Source organism: Ursus americanus, chromosome 1 (genome assembly GCF_024610735.1).
Source record: "Ursus americanus isolate L20-20 chromosome 1, mUrsAme1.1.p, whole genome shotgun sequence".
Lineage (NCBI taxonomy): Eukaryota > Metazoa > Chordata > Mammalia > Carnivora > Ursidae > Ursus > Ursus americanus.
The window spans coordinates 80,919,616-80,938,653 of NC_142127.1; the positions used below are offsets into that span (position 1 = coordinate 80,919,616).

General features: G+C 36.5%; 1 protein-coding gene across 1 annotated transcript in view; it reads left to right on the top strand.

Annotated features, from left to right (window-relative positions):
• The window catches only part of PTH2R (parathyroid hormone 2 receptor), a 75,377-nt gene that overhangs the window by 36,384 nt on the left and 19,955 nt on the right, over nt 1-19,038 (top strand). Inside the window, exons 6-8 of the mRNA XM_045806620.2 lie at nt 1,646-1,835; nt 3,027-3,180; nt 11,010-11,070. Coding sequence (XP_045662576.2) covers nt 1,646-1,835; nt 3,027-3,180; nt 11,010-11,070 — 405 coding nt within the window. The remainder of the gene's footprint in view (nt 1-1,645; nt 1,836-3,026; nt 3,181-11,009; nt 11,071-19,038) is intronic.

Consider the following 19,038-nt stretch of genomic DNA (forward strand, 5'->3'; position numbering starts at 1 on the left):
AACACAGATTTGTGAAATTATGGAGGGGTTCCTCAAAACAGCCTTGTGAAATTGGTTTGGCAGTATTATCTTATTTTACAGACTGAGAAACTGAAGTTCAGTATCCAAGGTCAAAAGGTCATAGGTGGTACGGCCAGAAACAGAACCTTCATCTTCTAATTCCTATCCAGAGTTCATTCCATTATACTAAGGGTGGCTCTGGTTGTTCAGCATAATAGATGAATATTTATGAGAAAAAAAGCCACATAACATTTCAGGAGGATACAGATCACTAAGTAGTAATTCTTCAACTTACATAGTAATTTATCTCTCTATTTAACAAATTCTATATAATACTTTTTATATAATTACTATATAACAGAATGTTGCACAAAAATTTCAGAAAGTCTTTTGTTTCACAAAACAAAATAATTTTTTATTAGGATAGTCAATAGTGTTGAGTCTTCTAAAAATCAGTACCTGTTTAGATATGTGATGGCACTATTCGCAGTCAGTAATTTCCACAGATACCTGATAAACTATCTGGTCGAATCCCACTCAGCTGTGAAGACACTCCCCCAAAAGGAACTGATCAATGAGGAGGACTGTCTGGGCTTAATGGACAATATACCAACAAAATAGTATTTCCAAAATGTCTAAATTTAGCTCATTCTCAGTTGGCCTACTCCTATTATATTATGAAATGTGAAAATATATTATTGGATTAAAAATTTTCTCACTCTCTTACACTTGCGTACCTTGTCCTCCCTGGAAGGGAAGTAGTAATAGGGTGATCATTGTATAGGAAAGTTGTACTGTCTTGCGGTCAAGCAATTGTAGAGCTGGGCCAGATTCTACAACCCTTTCTTAGTGTTTCTTTCCATCAAACGTAAGAAAAGGTCTCTTTTGGAGGTAGCTTTTTGTATGGGAAATTAGTAATACTGTATCTACTCCTGTGTCTAAGGTTCTTTTATAAACCCAAAGCTTTTTATGTTAATGTAAACTCGTTTACTCTTTAACATTACTAGGACATAAAGTTGTGTAATGTTATCAAAATATTTTACTTTTCCTTGTAGAGTATATGTTGAAAATGTGAAAGCTCCATTTTTTCCATTTTTTTAAAAGATTTTATTATTTATTTGAGAGGGAGTGAGCGAGAGAGAGAGAGAGAGAGAGAGAGAAGGAGCAGGGGGAGAGGGAGAAGCAGACTCCCCACCAAGCAGGGAGTCCGATGTGGGACTTGATCCTAGGACTCTGGGATCATGACCTGAGCTGATGGCAGACGCTTAACTGACTGGGCCCCCCAGGTGCCCCTGAAAGCTCCACTTTTAATAATATCTACTCCTTTTCAAAATGGTTCTCCATTAGTCATTTATTATTTTAATAAATAGTTTAGTATAATGGTTTAGTATAATAAAGCATGATAGTTAACTCTGCAAAATCAGGATAAACATGGTAGTAGATCAGGTTAAATTTGAAATTATTTCTCAAAAAGTTACATTTAAGTTTTTGGTCCCAGTTGTTTCAATTGGAAATCATGGGTTTCTGTCTTTGTTCAGGCTTACTATATTTTCTTCTTTTTTGGAGGAGTATGGACTCATATGTATTTTCTTTCCCTTTGTCTAATTTTGTCCAAATCTAAAGACTGAATATTTTCTCTCCATAGACGATTGCACTGCACTAGGAACTATATCCACATGCACTTGTTTGTGTCTTTCATGCTGAGAGCTGTAAGCATCTTTGTCAAGGACAAAGTGGTCCATGCTCACATGGGAGTAAAGGAACTGCAGTCCCTGTTGACGCAGGATGACCTGCAAAGTTCCATAGAAATGCCTTCTGTGGACAAATCACAATATGTAAGTGTTTTCACCATTTTCTCTCATTACTGATTCCTACAACATCACAGACAAGTAGAATTTTACAGTCCACTCAATATTAACTTGTTTGACTTACATAATCTCTGAATTAACCAAGATAGACGACCAATTTATATAATGATGTTTACTGCCTCAATTCTTCCTTAAGCTTTACACCTAATTACTCATCATCTTAGACTATTAAAAGTCTTGAGCTCTTTCTGTAAGAACATTCTGGAATGGAAACTTCAAAAATCACATGACTGGAGTACATTCGATGTATGGCTCATACTAGCTGTCATGGCTTACCATGTTCAAAAGTAAAAAGCCCACTTGCTAAACCGGAAGTGTGTCATTTAAAAGGCCATGACATTTACTTTCTTTATTGTAGATTCAGACTTGTTCCAATATAAGATTCCAAGGTACTTGATTCTGCTCTGAATTGTCCTGGTGTTATTTAGTAAATAGAATCACTCAATAATTCGGTTAATTAGACCACTGATGCACTATATCTGGGAATTAACTATAATAGATTATATGTCTTGATGGTATGAATTACTGCCCTTTTTGTGGCTTTGGCCTTTGCCCTGTAACTTTGTAGTCCCTGCTGATTCTGATTCTGGGCTGGTTTTTGTGACTTGTTTTATCTGATGGAATGAAGTGGAAGTGGTAGTGTGCCAATGAAGGGTCGCGCTCTGTGAGTGAGCCTAGGCGAGATTTAGCGGAGGCTGGCCCACATCAACAGAATCACCTAGCCAATGCATAGGTTCCTAAGATGTAGTAAATGCTTATTATTTTAGCCATTGACTTTTGGGGCATAAAAAAGACGAGAATAAAATAAAATCATTGTAGAATAATGGCTAATATTTCTTCTTTATGCTTTTCTGTACTTTCCTAATTTTCTCTGAGGATCAAGTATTATTTTCATACACAGGAAAAATTAAGGAAAAGTGATTTTTTGACAACTTCTAAAAGAAAAAATCTTATTTAAGCAAGTAGAATCGAGCCCATAGTCTTAGAGATGCTGTCTTAAAATAATTTTGCTCTGGTCTCATTCAACAGTCTTGGCTTTCCTATATACAGGAAACAGATCATAAAAAAGAAATACAGAACTACTTTTTCATGGTCTGGTGTTGCATGCAGTATAATTAAGAGTTCTAATATGATGCAATTCTGGTTTATTTGTAACAGATTGGGTGCAAGATTGCTGTTGTGATGTTCATTTACTTCTTGGCTACAAATTACTATTGGATCTTGGTGGAAGGTCTCTACCTGCATAGTCTAATCTTTGTGGCATTCTTTTCGGACACCAAATACCTGTGGGGCTTCATCTTGATAGGCTGGGGTAAGGTATTTATATCTCCTTTCCCTTTAAACTGGATTATGGATTTCTGTTAAACCTATCGATGTGGGAAACAGAGGCAAAAGAAAAAATTAAATTTCCTTACTACTTAGAGCCCCTTGACAAGTCCTTGAAACAGGCAGAGTGACATTCCTCTAGGAACTCAAGCTGCCTCAATGTTGACATTTTGCTAAGGGCAAAAGGCAGTCTTAGCTGAACATGAGGCTGACCTCCAGGATCCTGTAAGTCTTCTTTAACATATAAAAAGTCCTTTGGAAACTTCCTTTATCTCTACCCCATAAGATACATGTTAGCAATAATCTTCCAAGCATATGGTCCATTATTATACATCTGAAGAGTCTCAGGACTGAGTTTTTACTAAAAGGTAATAAATGACCTTTTCTTAACAATAGCTGGTCCCCTAGGGTCCTGGAAACTTTGTTTCCAAAATTCCTTAGGGACTTACACTAGCATTAACCCCTTCCCAACTTGAAAGTATACAATTAGACGCCCATCACAACCTGAGTGCAGCTCTTTCGGCCCATGGGTCCTGTCCCCATGCTTCAATAAAACCACCTTTTTGCACCTAAGACATCTCAAGAATTCTTTCTCGACTGTTTGTTCTGAACTCCAGCATTTTCCTATATCACCTGTCGTTAGCACACTTTCAGCCATTTTCCTGAAATCTCTCTCCACCTTACCTTTATACCTCCTTCTTTCTCTTCCATTGTTCATTGGAGAAGGTTATTAAGATCAAGCCTAAAATCCTCCCAGTGGTAACAAACTTTTCACCTTTAACCTACGGTTAGTGTTCTTAGGTCCGATTCTTGAGAGAATTCTTTGGCGGAAATATAAAAGAACACATTGTTAACCATGCACATTTAGAACTGCTATGCTCATGTCTTTTATCAATGTCCTGATTTAGCAATAATTTCATCCTATTTTTATTTTTTAATTTCTAAGCTATAGTGATGAATTGTTTGCGTTTTTAGGATATATGATGAGAATACCAGAAAGGTATTTAATCATATAAATTATAAACTAATTATGTAGACTACCATGTCTTTTGGAAGGAAATAATTCAAATTACTTTCTGCATGAGTAATTAAAAAAAAAGGATATTTAGCTCACATTCCCAAATTGCCTTCTCAGCACTACACTGGGCTAGGCACTAACTCAGCATGACAGGGGGAAAAGTATGTTACTTGTTCAAATGTAAGAGAAATTGAAACTCCTATGTGGTTACAATTAAGAAGACTCATGATTAACAATTGCAGATCTCCATTGTTATTTTAATATCCATATTATAAGGTGCTCAGCATAAGAAAAAAATAACTGAGCCTCTCAAGATTAAATTTGAAGGGCTTTTTTTTTCTCCTCCAAAATAAGAATATTTCTTTGCTTGTTTGTCTTTAATATATTTTTTTAACATTTGAAAATGTGAAGTAGGGAATATTGAATTTCCTGCTAGTTGATCAGTAACCTTTAAGAAGGCAAACGGTCTATTTACTATTACATTACATTTATTATGAAATGGTTATTGTAAATAAAGTTTTATTTCTGAAGGCAGTTTGTCTGTTTTAAAGCTCTCCCTTTGATTAGCAGTTGCTAAAAAAAAAAAAAAACCAAAAACAAAAAAACAAACATATTTTATTTTTTAGGATACTTTGGAAATTTCCTGAATAGTTTTTGGTAGTTTGCCTTCAAATCAAAATTTTATTTGTATACCAACATAATTATTAGAAGTTGGTAAAGGTGTTGATAGAATATTCAACAACGGGGGCGCCTGGGTGACTCAGTCGTTAAGCGTCTGCCTTCGGCTCAGGGCGTGATCCCAGCGTTCTGGGATCGAGCCCCACATCGGGCTCCTCTGCTGGGAGGCTGCTTCTTCCTCTCCCACTCCCCCTGCTTGTGTTCCCTCTCTCGCTGGCTGCTGGCTGTCTTTCTCTGTCAAATAAATAAATAAAATCTTTTTTAAAAAAAAAAGAATATTCAACAATGAATGTACACATTTGTCTGAGTTACATTTTATATTTTGGATTTCTACAGCACGGGTCATACATAATAAATTCTTTTTTTCTCTATGGACTTACTAGTTCGATAGCCAACTCCCCTAGAACTCTTACTTGGTCTCAATTGATGTGATCGAAGTAGGGTTCCTGAGTGGATGGTCAAGAAAGAATTCTTGAGACATTTTTCGGTGCAAAAAGGTGCTTTTATTAAAGTTCAGGGACAAGACCCCTTTGGCAGAAAGAGCTGTTCTGGGATTGTGAGGAGCAATTGATTATATACTTTGGAGTTGGGGGAGGTAAAGACAAAGGAAGTTTCCAAAAGGATTTTCATATGCTAAAAAAGACTTACAGGATCATGGGGTCCTAGCTATTTTCAAGTTAAGGTTGTTTTTTTCCTCTAGCAAGGTATTAACGTTAAGACAGTTGGGAGTTCCTGGAGGAATGTCAAATTCTGCCTGCCTCAAGTATTTGTCAATGGGCCGCAGGTTATAATGAAGTTTACTTTTATCTACATTTCCTTTTGCCTTGGTTCTTCACATCTTCTACCACTTAGACTGTTCCTCTTTAAAATCAGGAGTTTGTCTCACTTAAACCCGAGAAACTAGTTTTCAGATCTTTCTATGAAAAACAGAATAATAATAATAATAAAAAAAACCAGTCCAGTGAGCTTCTATGAATTTCTTCCCTTCCTATACAAATTTATTGATTTGTCCACAAGAACTTTGGCATTGGAATGATGACTACAGTAGATAAGCAGCGTTACTTGAAGTGTTCTTTTCATCAGATGGGTTAAGAACAAACATGAAAACAAGTAGGCTTCCCATGGAAGTTTGCTTTGAAAAGCATTTTACTTGTGATATATCACACACAGTTAATTAACCACAATCTAAAACACTAATAACCAATCTTTATAGAATTACAGTTCCACACTTGGTCTACCTTCTGACTCTCTGCAACTCCATTAAAAAAAATGCTCTAGTCTAGATTGTACATAATTATAGTACTATTCTTTCAAGAGTATTTCCCCACTACTGGGCTGCCTGGGTAGCTCAGTCTGTTAAGTGTCCAACTCTTGGTTTCAGCTCAGGTCATGATCTCAGGGTCATGGTCTCAGGGTCGTGAGGTTGAGCCCCCGGTGGGTCCTGCCTCGAGCCCTGCATCAGGCTGCACACTCAGTTCGAAGTCTGCTTGAGGTTCTCTGCCTTTGCCCCTTCCCCCACTCACGCGTGTGCACGCACATGTGCTCTCTCTCTCAAATAAATAAATAAATAAAATCTTTAAAAAAAAGAATATCTCTCCATTACTTAACTGCAGCTACTGTTTAATGAATTAAATACCTAAGTCTATTTGATTAATAGACTATTTTCCCCTCACCACTGACAGTCTGATTTTAGAATATCATTTTGGATTTCTAACTCATTTTTCTAAACTCCGTTAAGAAAAACAATTACCAAAAACATTAGAGCTGCTTTGCAGGATCCTTTGCTAGAGTAATTTATAATGAAACCAATTTCGTACTTTCTTCCAATGATGTGATTTATTGCCTTCACTAGAGAAGAGAACTTGCTTGGATTCCTTTGTTACTCATGGGACCCAATCATGATAACTTTAAGCTCTCTTCAGCTAAATAAATAGTCAGACCTTTATTACTCACATTATAGTGATGTGTGGAGCTATATTATTTACATTGCTTTTGCTGATTCTCAAGAATAAATTGGAAGGAAAGGAAATTACAATCTAAAGAGGAGCAGATGCCATATCTGACCGTTAGTAAATTGAAGGCAGATGTTTAAAATAACTGTTTTTACACATCATCACAAAACAAGATGTGTAGAGGAGTAAAGGCAGATTCCAATGATGACTATATTTTTCTTTCAACCAACCACATTCTTAATTTTCCCTCTTCTTGCCTCAATTTTCTCATAAATAAGGCACTTTATTCTTGGTTCCATTTTGTTCTTCCAAGTATACATTATTCTTTCTATATATTTGATTCTATATTTAAAACGTGTCAATCTTATTTCTTTATCCTTAATGTGGTAATTTCCCTCTATATTAGCAACCATTCTTAATTTTCAGCTGTCGGAGAAGATGCCAGAATGTACATATTATCATATAAGATCACCTATCCTGATTATGTCATGCAGTCATGTCTCCGCTGCCAAGCTTTCTTGTAGAATATTTTCATATTCTGTATTCTCTGAAAATAATTAGGAGAAGATAATACAGTTCCAGTTTTATTATCTCTGTATCAGGTGATCTCAATTCAGCAATTATTTTTTGATTATCCAGTTGGCAGTAAATATAATTGAAATACAGAGATAATGTGTTGAAGTCTCTACACACAATAAGCATGAGTCTGACCCAGTAGGTTATTTTCTTTTGTGTTTGTCTGTTCTGATCATACATATTATATTCCAAATATTTATGAAACCTGTTCTCCAAAAAAATTATTTAGGATAACCAATATAATACCTTTACACAATTAAAAATCTTCAATTGACTTCAAGCAAAATTTAAAAACCTAGAAAGTCTTCTTCACCCTTCCCTTATGATTTTTAAGGCCAGTATTAGTTCTACTGAAGGTTGCTTTAAAGTTAAAATTACATTTAACAATTAGAGTCAATAAAAGATCAATATTTTAACCCTACTTTATGAAAGATACAGAATTTGAATCTCTCTGCTTATCATTTTCCCCAAATTTTTCAGGTGTAATTTGGGGTTTTACTCCTAACCATTAAATATTATGTAGATTATTACCTCTTTAAAAGAAAACAAATTATAGTCACGTTTCGATTGACATTTGTAACAGTTCTGTAGATTTATCTCAGTGAGTTCACCTGGTTTCAAGATTTTCCTTCATCTCCATCAATTTGACCTTTTACAGTTTCTGCCCACTGGCAATATTTAATTCAGTAAATATATTTTCTTTTTTATTGTAGCTCTTCTGTTTCAGACTGGTCCTTTCTCACAATGCCTTACTCTATTCTTCTACAGCAATTTTTTGGACTACAAATTAGATGTATTTTTAAAATATTTCTTTTGTTTCCTGCAGCAATTCTATCTCAGGAGGAGTAGCTTTTCTAAAGTTCAATAAATAGAAACCTAGGTGATGGGTATTGAATTTCAGCAGTCTGTGATGAGTAGTGAGGCAACTGAAAGCATAGCCTAGAACTTCGTGTCTGAGCAGTTAACATAGATGGATTCCTAGGGGAATCGAAAGTTTCTGGTTGGAAAGACACTGTCTGTGTGTAGCAAAGCTAGGCATCCTATGTCATGATGGATCTAATTTTTTAGGACTAACTTTACACTTTATGATCAACCTGTGATTTCACTATACTAAGTAGTATCACATGAGGAGGGTAAGGCTGATGTGTGGTTCTTTGAAGCTTCTAAAATATCCAAAACAAGATGAAACTACATAGACCAAGATGAGAAGATCCTTTTTATCCTCTTTGACTTCAAAGCATTTCTGTTTTATGCACTGGGCTGCTGCATACGTTTTTATTTGAAGGAAGGATTTAATTGTTAAAACATTTTGACTAGGATTAGTTAGTCCAAAACCTCATTTTAAAGGAAAGTAGTGATGGAGCCACATGAGAACCCACATCTGTTTATTTTTAAACTAGAGATTGCCTCCCTCTCAGAATCACTTATTTATACTGACATTTTCTGAAGATAACTCAGTTCTCAAAGGAAATGCATATATTGAGTACCATTCAAATTTACATTAAAATTTACTTCAATTAGCATTTAAATTTAAAATAACATCTAAATTTCAAACATTTCCACCTAGATTTATGTGTTCTCAATTATGTAATACTATGATACTAAGATTGGTGGTCAAAAATCCTTAAATCCCAGAATGGTTTCGATTCTTTTTCCTCCGTGGTTGCCTCTGTGGTAGTTTTGTGAGTGAGAGTCTTCCAAGATGATGAGAAAAGTAATTTCATTAAGACATGTTGTCCGATATAAGACATTTGTTATAATTATCATCTAAGATCGAGTTCCAACTCAAGCCCCATTGATCAGTGTGTATAGAACATCATTCAGGAAATCGCTTGATTGGGAGATTATAAAGGAAGCAAAAGATAAAGACCTGCAAATGAGAAAATGTGAAAATGCTGATCAAAGACAGGTACTTTTTAAAGTGAGCCAAGGCAGCAGAACAGGAAGGGGGGCTACTTCAGGCCTCTTTGAACCTCCCCGTCAGAAGGAGCTCTACTCCGTTATACAGCATCATTCTTGTTTTTTCTTCGTAGTGCTGATTGATAACCAAAGTTATGTTATTAATCTTGCATCTCCTTCCAGAGTGTGCTTTAAAAAGACAGGGATATTGTTGATCTGTTTATTGTTTTATCTTCTGAAACTAGAACAATCTTTGACACATACATAGGCACTTAGTGAATGGTTATGGGATGGATGGATGGATGGATGGATGGACGGATGGATGGATAGGTGGGTGCGTAGATACATAGGTGGGTAGAAAGATAGATAAAATATGTGAACTGAACCTAAGAAATAACCAGGATTGGGTAGATCTATTTTGACAAAAACAATTTCCTGGTTCATAGAATTCAAACATATTTTTTTTGACATTTGAAATTTAGATGTTCTATGCAAATAATAAATAAAATTCAAATGTAGAATCATAAAATTAAATAGCCACATAGGCAGGCTGAAGTTAAATTCAACTAGATGATCACTGAGGAGGCCAACAAATTTTCTATTGCAGTGTATCATTTTATTTTCACTTTCAGTGGTGGTGTTCTTCATCTGAACCTATTCTTTTTCACTTTTTTTGCTAAAAAAAATTTGAAAAATTACAAGTGTGTTTTTAAAAGAATTTAATATTGTGTTTAATAAAGAATGGTCTAAGTTAGATTAAAACTTTTTCTCTCCATTTTAAGGTGCTTCTTAACTTCTGCAGTGTTTCCATTACGCTCTCTCTTTCCTTTCTTTAAACCACTTTCATAAATTCCACAGAATGAGAAGTTGTCCGTTAAGTCCTTTGGCCCTGTTTTGTCATATTCCCTAAAAGTTATGATTTGTGATTTTTTGTGTGTGATGTCAGAGTCTAATCAACTATAACATGAACTGAACAGTCATCCTTTACCGTAGGCAGCCTTTTCGGACTCTTGGAAAGTCCGTGTAATAGATTTGACATTGCTAGCTCACATGGTGTCTAACATTTATGAGGGATACATACCTCACACTCAAATCACCAAACTCACAGAGCAGCCACCCTTCCCTGCAGCCTAAATTCATGTAAATGCTTGTCCTGAGCCAATATGAACTCCCCCCAAAGAGGCTAGCCTGATCAAAACTTCCCAATTTAATAACTTCTCAGTATAGCTTCTCTATGGCTTGCACTTTTTGAATGGCCAAGTTCTAACTTTTTAAAATGACAGCCTCCTGCTGCTCCTCATGACATCTGTCATGTTGCTTCACTCCTCCTTGAAAGGATGCAGCTGTCCATGTGGCAAGAGTCAAAGTCCATTGCTCCAACTGCTGCCTGCTTCTGGCCCCAGTAACTTCTATCCCCTGCCCATATAGCTTGATCCTACATCCTTCAAGGGAAAATTGGGCCAACTTTCAATCTTTAGACTTTCAGGAACAAATGACAACAATGTACCTGGCTCATAGTTGAGTGGACAAGAAGAAAACTAAGTGGAATTTCTTGTTGATATATCAACATTTTTCGTGTCTGTTTTTCTCTCTCAACTTTTACCAGTATATTCTTATGTGTGCTGAGTATGAGATTGAAAATTCCCTTAATATTAAAGTAAATATGGTCTCTGAATCTCTTTTTGATTGCAGGGTTCCCAGCAGCATTTGTTGTGGCCTGGGCTGTGGCACGAGCAACTCTGGCTGATGCAAGGTGAGTGAAAAAGGAGAGGTAAAGAGAGAGCTTCAGATTTTCTCAAGACTCTGTCTTCCTGCCTGGAATTGACACTTGCCGCTATTGTTAATTACATGTCCCCTCAGGGATGTCATGTAGGAAATTACCTTGATGTTATCGGAGGCTTTGATACGTTACCAGCAAGCTATCCATCCCAGAGCTCATGGAACAGAAAGACTCACAGACCAGATTAGGATGCTTGACCTCTTTAGTTTATGATATCATTTTAAAATATATTGTGAGAAGCAAAGGGAAAGAGATGGATAAGTTAACACACAGGTTATGATGCAAGCATGTGGAAGGACCACACCACCTGAGTCCCAGGATGGGCAATATTCAGATCTCCTCTCTCAACCTGTGCCACATCCGCCTTCCCCACTTGATGGTGTGGGTATGAAGACCAGAGATGGGGTTGTAGCGAGGAGAGCCACAGACAGAAGGTGTCCTGGGCCAATGACACACGTTTGCTTTCCCATATTGATGGGAGGCAAGTATGCCTGGTCATAGCTGTAGTTTGCCAGCTAGTCTACTAAACAGCTCTAGGTTTTATTTGTGTTCTTTGGGCAATGGATATGTGGGCATGGGTTTCACCAATCAGGGGCTAAATTAAGATGTCAAGAATATTGAGCACTTCCTGTGTATCAGGGATATTTTATGCCTCAAAGATTTGGTGTATCATGAATATTTACTTATTGATTTATTAAAATTTTATTTATTCATTTTAGAGAGCGATAGAGAGAGAGAGTGCAAGTGGAGGGAGGGGCAGAGAGAGAGGGAGAGAGAGAATCTCAAGCTGACTCTGTGCTGAGCAGGGAGTCCTACGGAAGGCTTGATCTCACAACCCTGAGGTCATGACCCGAGCCGAAACCAAGAATGGGAAGCTTAACTGACTGAGCCATCCAGGCGCCCCAGGTATATCACGGATATTTAGTGCCCAGTTATACTTATATTTAACACATATGGGCTCCACTATCACCTACTTATTTGAAGTAGGTGAAAAACCATCCCCCCCCTTTTTTTTGGTCTTCTATGGCATAATTAAATGTTTTTAAAAAATAAACACATTAGAAGTGGAATCCATCCTAGTGATTCACTAGGATTTTCAAGTAGCCTGGGGTTAATTTAAAACAGCATTTTATTTTATTTTATTTTATTTTAGATTTTATTTATTTGTTTGAGAGAGACTTAGATAGTGACAGAGATAGCAAGAGAAAGCATGAGCAGGGAGGAAAGGGAGAAACAGGCTCCCTGCTGATCAGGGAGCCTGATGCAGGACTCTATCCCAGGACCCTGGGATCATGGCCTGAGCCGAGGGCAGAAGCTTACCTGACTGAGCCACCCAGGCGCCCCTAAAGCAGCATATTAAAGTACAGGGCAGTGGTGCTGAGTGATAATGAAGGATGCTTTTTCTCAGACTTAGGCAGACCTGAATTCAAGTCTTGGTTCAGCTATTAGTTCTGAGACCATGGGAAACACACATGACCTCTTTGTATGTCCATTTCTTAATATAAAACAGAGATAATAATGTATAGATGACATGAATACAGACAAACCATAGCACAGAGCCTGACAGCTAGGAGGCACTAAATGGGAACATGATGAGGAAGAGTTCAGGTGCAGGTAACTCACAGGCCTGTTCTGCTACTTCTTGGTTCTCTGACAACAAATGCGCTACCTGACCTCTCTGAGCTTTGTTTTCTCATCAATAAAATGTGGGTAAATGAATATTACTCTTCACAGGGATGTAGTAAGATTGAATGAGAGAATGTATATAGAACACTCTAGGGCTTAGAATAGTAAGTATTAAATACTTATTGGCAAGTATTATTCCCTTAATCATTTCATTAATTTATACCTATACATGATATCTGATCAAAAATAATGTTTTTGTTTATTGTTATTCCATTAGAAAGCAGGACTTACCCTTTCATTAATCCTAGCTGATGATATTTATCCTATCAAGGCAGTGGAACCTTGATTCTGCTAAAGTAAGAGCTTAAAAATGAGGCCGGAGATGAGATGGGGGCCAAATCTTCCAGACCTTTATAGGTCATACTATGATGGTTGGGGTTTTTTTTCAGTGATAATGACAACAAATTTGCATTTTATAAAGATCATTACCAGCATGCAGAGGAAAAATTGGAGAAAAGTAATAATAAAGATGAAGCTAGCATTTTTGAATGATACCCACATTCCAGGCACTTTCTAAGGGTTCTGCAAATATTGATTTAATTGAACTTTCTCTTAACCCTATGAGACCCCAAGGTCAGAAAAGTTGTACCCGGCATTGCTTTAGCCACAAGTGATAGAGAAGGAATTTGTCTAGACAGTCAGGCTCCAGAGGCTCAATAAATACTATGGGCAGACTAGAGGTTTCTATTAAGATCAGTGGTATTTATTTTCTGTGGAGGAGGAGGGTTGTAGAGCGATTCCTTTTACAATATCACTGACTGCTGCTTACCCTTCAGTGGCTTAAAGACCCCCGGTAATGAGGAGTGCATGGTGGACAATGCCCATTGTACATTGGACAGTTTTTCTTACCTTCATTATATCTACCCTTTGTCCTTCTACCACTTGTAGTTCCTCCTATTCTCTCTCTCTTTTTTTAAAGATTTTATTTATTTATTTATTTATTCAACAGAGATAGAGACAGCCAGCGAGAGAGGGAACACAAGCAGGGGGAGTGGGAGAGGAAGAAGCAGGCTCCCAGCGGAGGAGCCCGATGTGGGGCTTGATCCCGTAACGCCGGGATCACGCCCTGAGCCGAAGGCAGACGCTTAACCGCTGTGCCACCCAGGCGCCCCTCTTCCTATTCTCTTAATCAGAAATAGTCCATCACCTATTACGGACTTTTCAATAGTTCCGTTTTTTGCTGAGATATGAGTTCAAGCTTGTGCATTTGTATTGCATGTAAGCATACAATGTTGTCTACTAGCACGTGTGTTTCTCATTCACGTAATAAAACTGTAACTGCATTTCATGGTGTTCAGAAAGGAAAACCATAACTACAAGGACTCTATCACTTCAGTGTGTTTCAAATGCACTCTTCCCCCATGTAAAATCTTCCTTATCAACTTCCTGTAGCATTTTGTTTGTAGATTCTATAATTATCCCTTTCTTATATACTATCCTATTTCTCTTGATGTGCATGTGGAACTGTCAGATTTAACAACAACAACAACAACAACAACAACAACAACAGCTATGAATTACAAATGGGCAGGGATGAAATTCTGTGTTTTACAATAGAGAACTCTCCAATGCTTGCTGGTCAGTTCTTATGAATCTATTTGGCTATTTCCTCGATTTGCTAAGTGTCTATTGAGCAAAGATGAAGTTTGACTCAATGCAGCTTGTAAGTACTACGAAATGTATTTTCTAATCCATTCGTTATCTGTGGCAGTTTCCCTCAGTCTCAGCCTTCCCATTTGTAAAATGAGAATATTTGTGGCTATGAGTAAGATTGAGTCTGCAGAGGCTAGATTTGAAAATCAGATAAGAGCCCATTTATGAAAGGGCTTTGGAAGCTCCAGCTTCTATACAAATATGGCGTTAATAATTGAGGGATAATATTATCAACATTAGCATCATTGCTGTATGTGTACAATGATACTGGAAATGTCAAGGAAAACTTACAGTGTCTGCTATTTGATTTCTTGGGGGGGGGGTTGAGTTAGTAAAGAGGTACTAGATAATGCTAAATAATTTTACCCTGAGATGTGGAACCGTGTAACTTAGATTTGGAATTTTAGAGAAGGTAAATCCTAAGGCATTTTTTGGTTCAGTCCCCTCATTTGGGAGATGAATAAAAGACACAGAGACATCAGGTTGCATCTTCAAAGCCTGTAGCAATTTTGACTCATTCATCCATTCAACAGACATTCCAAGTCTTGAGCCCAGAAAGCAAGCAGATATATTCACAATGCATTTTATATTGAATTAGGTAATTAGTTTTCTTAGTTATCTTGTGTTCTTTCTTGAAAATCATAAATTAAACCATAAACCATTAATAGTCATATGTATTTTCAAGCAAAAACTATTGTTTTTCAAGGAAAACAGTTTATTGTTTTTGAGCTGAAGAATCCTTTAGGTACATAATATTTTAAAAAAATTCAACTGATACTGAATATTGCTCTAAAACAGTTGAATTAATGTAAAAAAATTAAATGAAAGTTAGAGCATGTGACTCCTCTTGCAAAATATTTATTCTTATCAACTTGGAATACAATCTTGAATTCTATAGTGCCCTGATCTGAGCGTGATAATTGGGTTAAGGGGTCATTTTATGTTTATTTTGCATATAAAATAAAACTGTATTATCACATACATGGCATGATTTCAAAATTGCCTAAGTTGATTTTTCATGGAACTTAGCTTGTCTCTAGATAGAAAGTTTTTGTGGGTTTTCTTGAGGGTAATCTGACCTACATATAGTGCTCTGTCCCAAAGTTCAGGTAGAGAGAGACCTTGAGCATCTCCAAAGGACAAATGGGGTCTCTGCTCCTGTCTCCTAGAAGAGTTTGAGATTCTTCCTTTTCTGATCTGGTCTTTCAAAGCTAGAACTCTGATTTTCTGTGCATCTTGGCCATTTAAAGGTAAGCAGATCAGATCCAGTTTTGGAAGACACTCTAAATGCTATTGAATATACAAAGGAAGTCTTATAGTTCTAAAATTCTATCAAAAGTTATTTGGCTAAGGTAGGGTAAAAGAGTTGGATAGTTTTGATTGGACAAATGAGCTTAAAAAGTGAGTATTTTTGTTTCTCTTTCTTTTTATTGCAAAAGCAAAACACCTTATATGATACCTTATTACCTTCCTCCTGCTCATGCAAAGGAAATGGAATGCCTGCAGGAAAGATGGGTCCCATAATGCAAAGGACCAAGAAAAGATAGGGGCGCCTGGGTGGCACAGCGGTTAAGCGTCTGCCTTCGGCTCAGGGCGTCATCCTGGCGTTATGGGATCGAGCCCCACATCAGGCTCCTCTGCTATGAGCCTGCTTCTTCCTCTCCCACTCCCCCTGCTTGTGTTCCCTCTCTCGCTGGCTATCTCTATCTCTGTCAAATAAATAAATAAAATCTTTAAAAAAAAAAAAAGAAAAGAAAAGATAGCCTCTATCATGTCTAGGAAATCTGCATGGCTCTCAGAGCTTCTGTACTTCCTCTTCTCAGATTGTGAGTTGTGGACACAATGCAGTGTTCATTTCCCTGGAAGAACAATGCATTTCCTGCTCCCAATTCTGACTGTAGAGAGTCCTACCTTCTAGGCAGACCTCTGTGCTTCATCCTCACCTTTCAGAACTGCATTTTTACTGACACTCATTTCTGCATTTTCTAGTGTTAAAATTTCATTTACAAAGTCTGAATAGAGGGTAGTTTCTGAGCCATGTTACCAAACACAGTGTGAGCTGGGACAGGGAAGAATTAATGAAAAACAAGGATTAATAGCATTTTCTTAAAAAAAAAAACAAACCTGAAATCTCAGTCGCCTTTCATATCAAAGAGCAAATTTGAAGCTTTGACATTGAAAACTACCAAAGTCAAGTTTTTCCTGTTATTAGGGGTAACTGGTTTTGACCTATTTCCAAATATAAGTATTTTGCAGAGCTGGAATTGTGCAATTGAGTTGCAATGTGTTAGGAGACACAATGATGAAATGTTATTGAGTCAAAGAGAGAAGATTGTGAAGATATTACCAAATGTCAAAGAAAAAGAAAATTTACAGAATCTAGGAGTCTTGTAGCTAGTGAATCAGTATTCAATTTATATTCCTATAATAATATATGCCACTTTTCATTTAGTAGAAAACCTTTTTAGGGCAGTGTGATAGATGTTCTGCACAACTCAGGAACACTCTTTTATCCTTCTTGTCTGGTTGAATAATGTGAAGCGTAGACATGTGCAGATAATGCTAAGAAATGTTTAATAATGTGCAAGTGCAAAATTTCCCTGTCTTTGATATTTCCATGTCTTTGATATTTCCATGTTATGCAAACTTCAAGTCCATTGACTTTGCAGATTTCAATGTGGTGGGGCTGAAATTACACTTTGGTCTTGAGGTCTAGTTGATTCAATTGTGGTACATCCTTCCAATGGAATGCTGTGCTACTGAGCTGTCTTGGTACTGATATCAAAAGAAATTAAAAAAATACACTGATAAAAGGAAAGAGACAGTTGCAGAACCGAGTATACATTGCATTTTTTGTAGGGTAGGGGAAAATAAGATTGTAATATTTGTATCTGTAAATGCATAAGAAAACACTGGAAGCATATCAAATAAACTCATAAAAGACATTACCTATGAGGAGAGAGGCAGGGGCTGAGGAAGATAGGAACATGGGAAGGACTGAGATGTCTCAATGGTTGTCTTTTTATACAGTTTGATTTTTGAAATGAGAATGTATTGCCTATATAGAAATATTAAAATGTAAAAATAATATAGTCATTACCCATGTACTGAAAATGTTTCACCTTCAAGGAATAGTTGAAATAGCTTTTTATTATCCAGAATTTGTTCATTAATTTAAAAGTAACTTCTTGATAAGTTTATCGTCTAGAATTAAAAAATTATCATTATATCCCTAAAATTTCTTTATAAAATTTCACTTATTATCCCCACAATCAGTGCTAGGTGTTATCTAAGAAGAAAGAAACTGAGGCTTTTATTTATGTATCTTTCATGTATAAAAACACTTTAAACTGCTACTTTAAGATTTCAAGTGAAACTAGTTTTTCTCAACACTGTTCCATTTATTCCAGTGTAAGAACTACATCATAAACCAGACTGAGCAAGATTGAGTCAAACCTATTTTGAATTCAGTTCAATGCAATAAATATTTGTTGACTGCCTATATGCTCTGTTATTCTAGGCACCTATAATACATCAGAAAATAAGAACAATGATCCCTGTTCATGGAGAAAATAAATTCTAGCTGGGGTGGGAGTGAAGCAGAGGATAAACATAACAAATAGGTAAATTATATGGCATTTTCACTAAGGACTGCTAAAAACGAACTTTTAAAGATAAAATCATGGATTTTATGCAGATATAAAATGAGCACTTGTCAAAGATTTTTTAACTCACTAATTATTGAAGGAAGCAGTAAGATGTTATTAACTTGTTCAAAGAAGAAATAAAGAAATCACATGCCTGTATTTAGCAAAACGAACACCGAAATAAATTTATAAATGCATGCAACAATTCAGTATTCACAAGGTAAGGATCAATCACATCCCACTGAACACACCAGTTTTCATTTCTATGCACAAAAACCATTTGCATCTCGCTTTCTGTTGCATTCCTACCAACAAAAATCATTTGCATTACTGTCAGCTTTCTATTGCGTTTCAATGGATAAGAATGACACGCATTATTGTCAGTATTCTGCATGTGGAGGTATAACATAAAATTGCTGGAACTTCTGGAAGTAAGAGGACTTTATCTTCTAGTGATAAGAAAAATGAAATATCAGGTGCACCACATTTATCTATTTATTTAGGATTATTTCAGAGAGAGAGAGAGAGTGGGAGGGAAGGGCAGAGGGAGAGGCAGAGGGAAAGCAGACTCCCCACTGAGTGTGGAGCCTGATATGGGGATCTATCCCAGAACCCTGAGATCATGACCTGAGCCAAAACCAAGAATTAGACTCTCAACAGACTGAGCCACTCAGACGCCCCTGTGTGCACCACATTTAAAAGACAATAATTTTTTGTGGCTCTGGAAATGTGGTTTTAAATCTTGTTGCTATAAAAATAAACGATATTTATAATCCTTTATAGTTAATTGTATAGAACCCAGGACCCGTTATATATATTTTTTTACTGGTTTCAGTGTTTTATGAGATTTCTTTTTGTCGACTTATTTTTTAATCAAGAACTTGAGACTGGAATGTTCAGTTAAACTTAAAATGCTACTTAATTCTCACTGCCTATTTGTTTTGCCAATTTATTC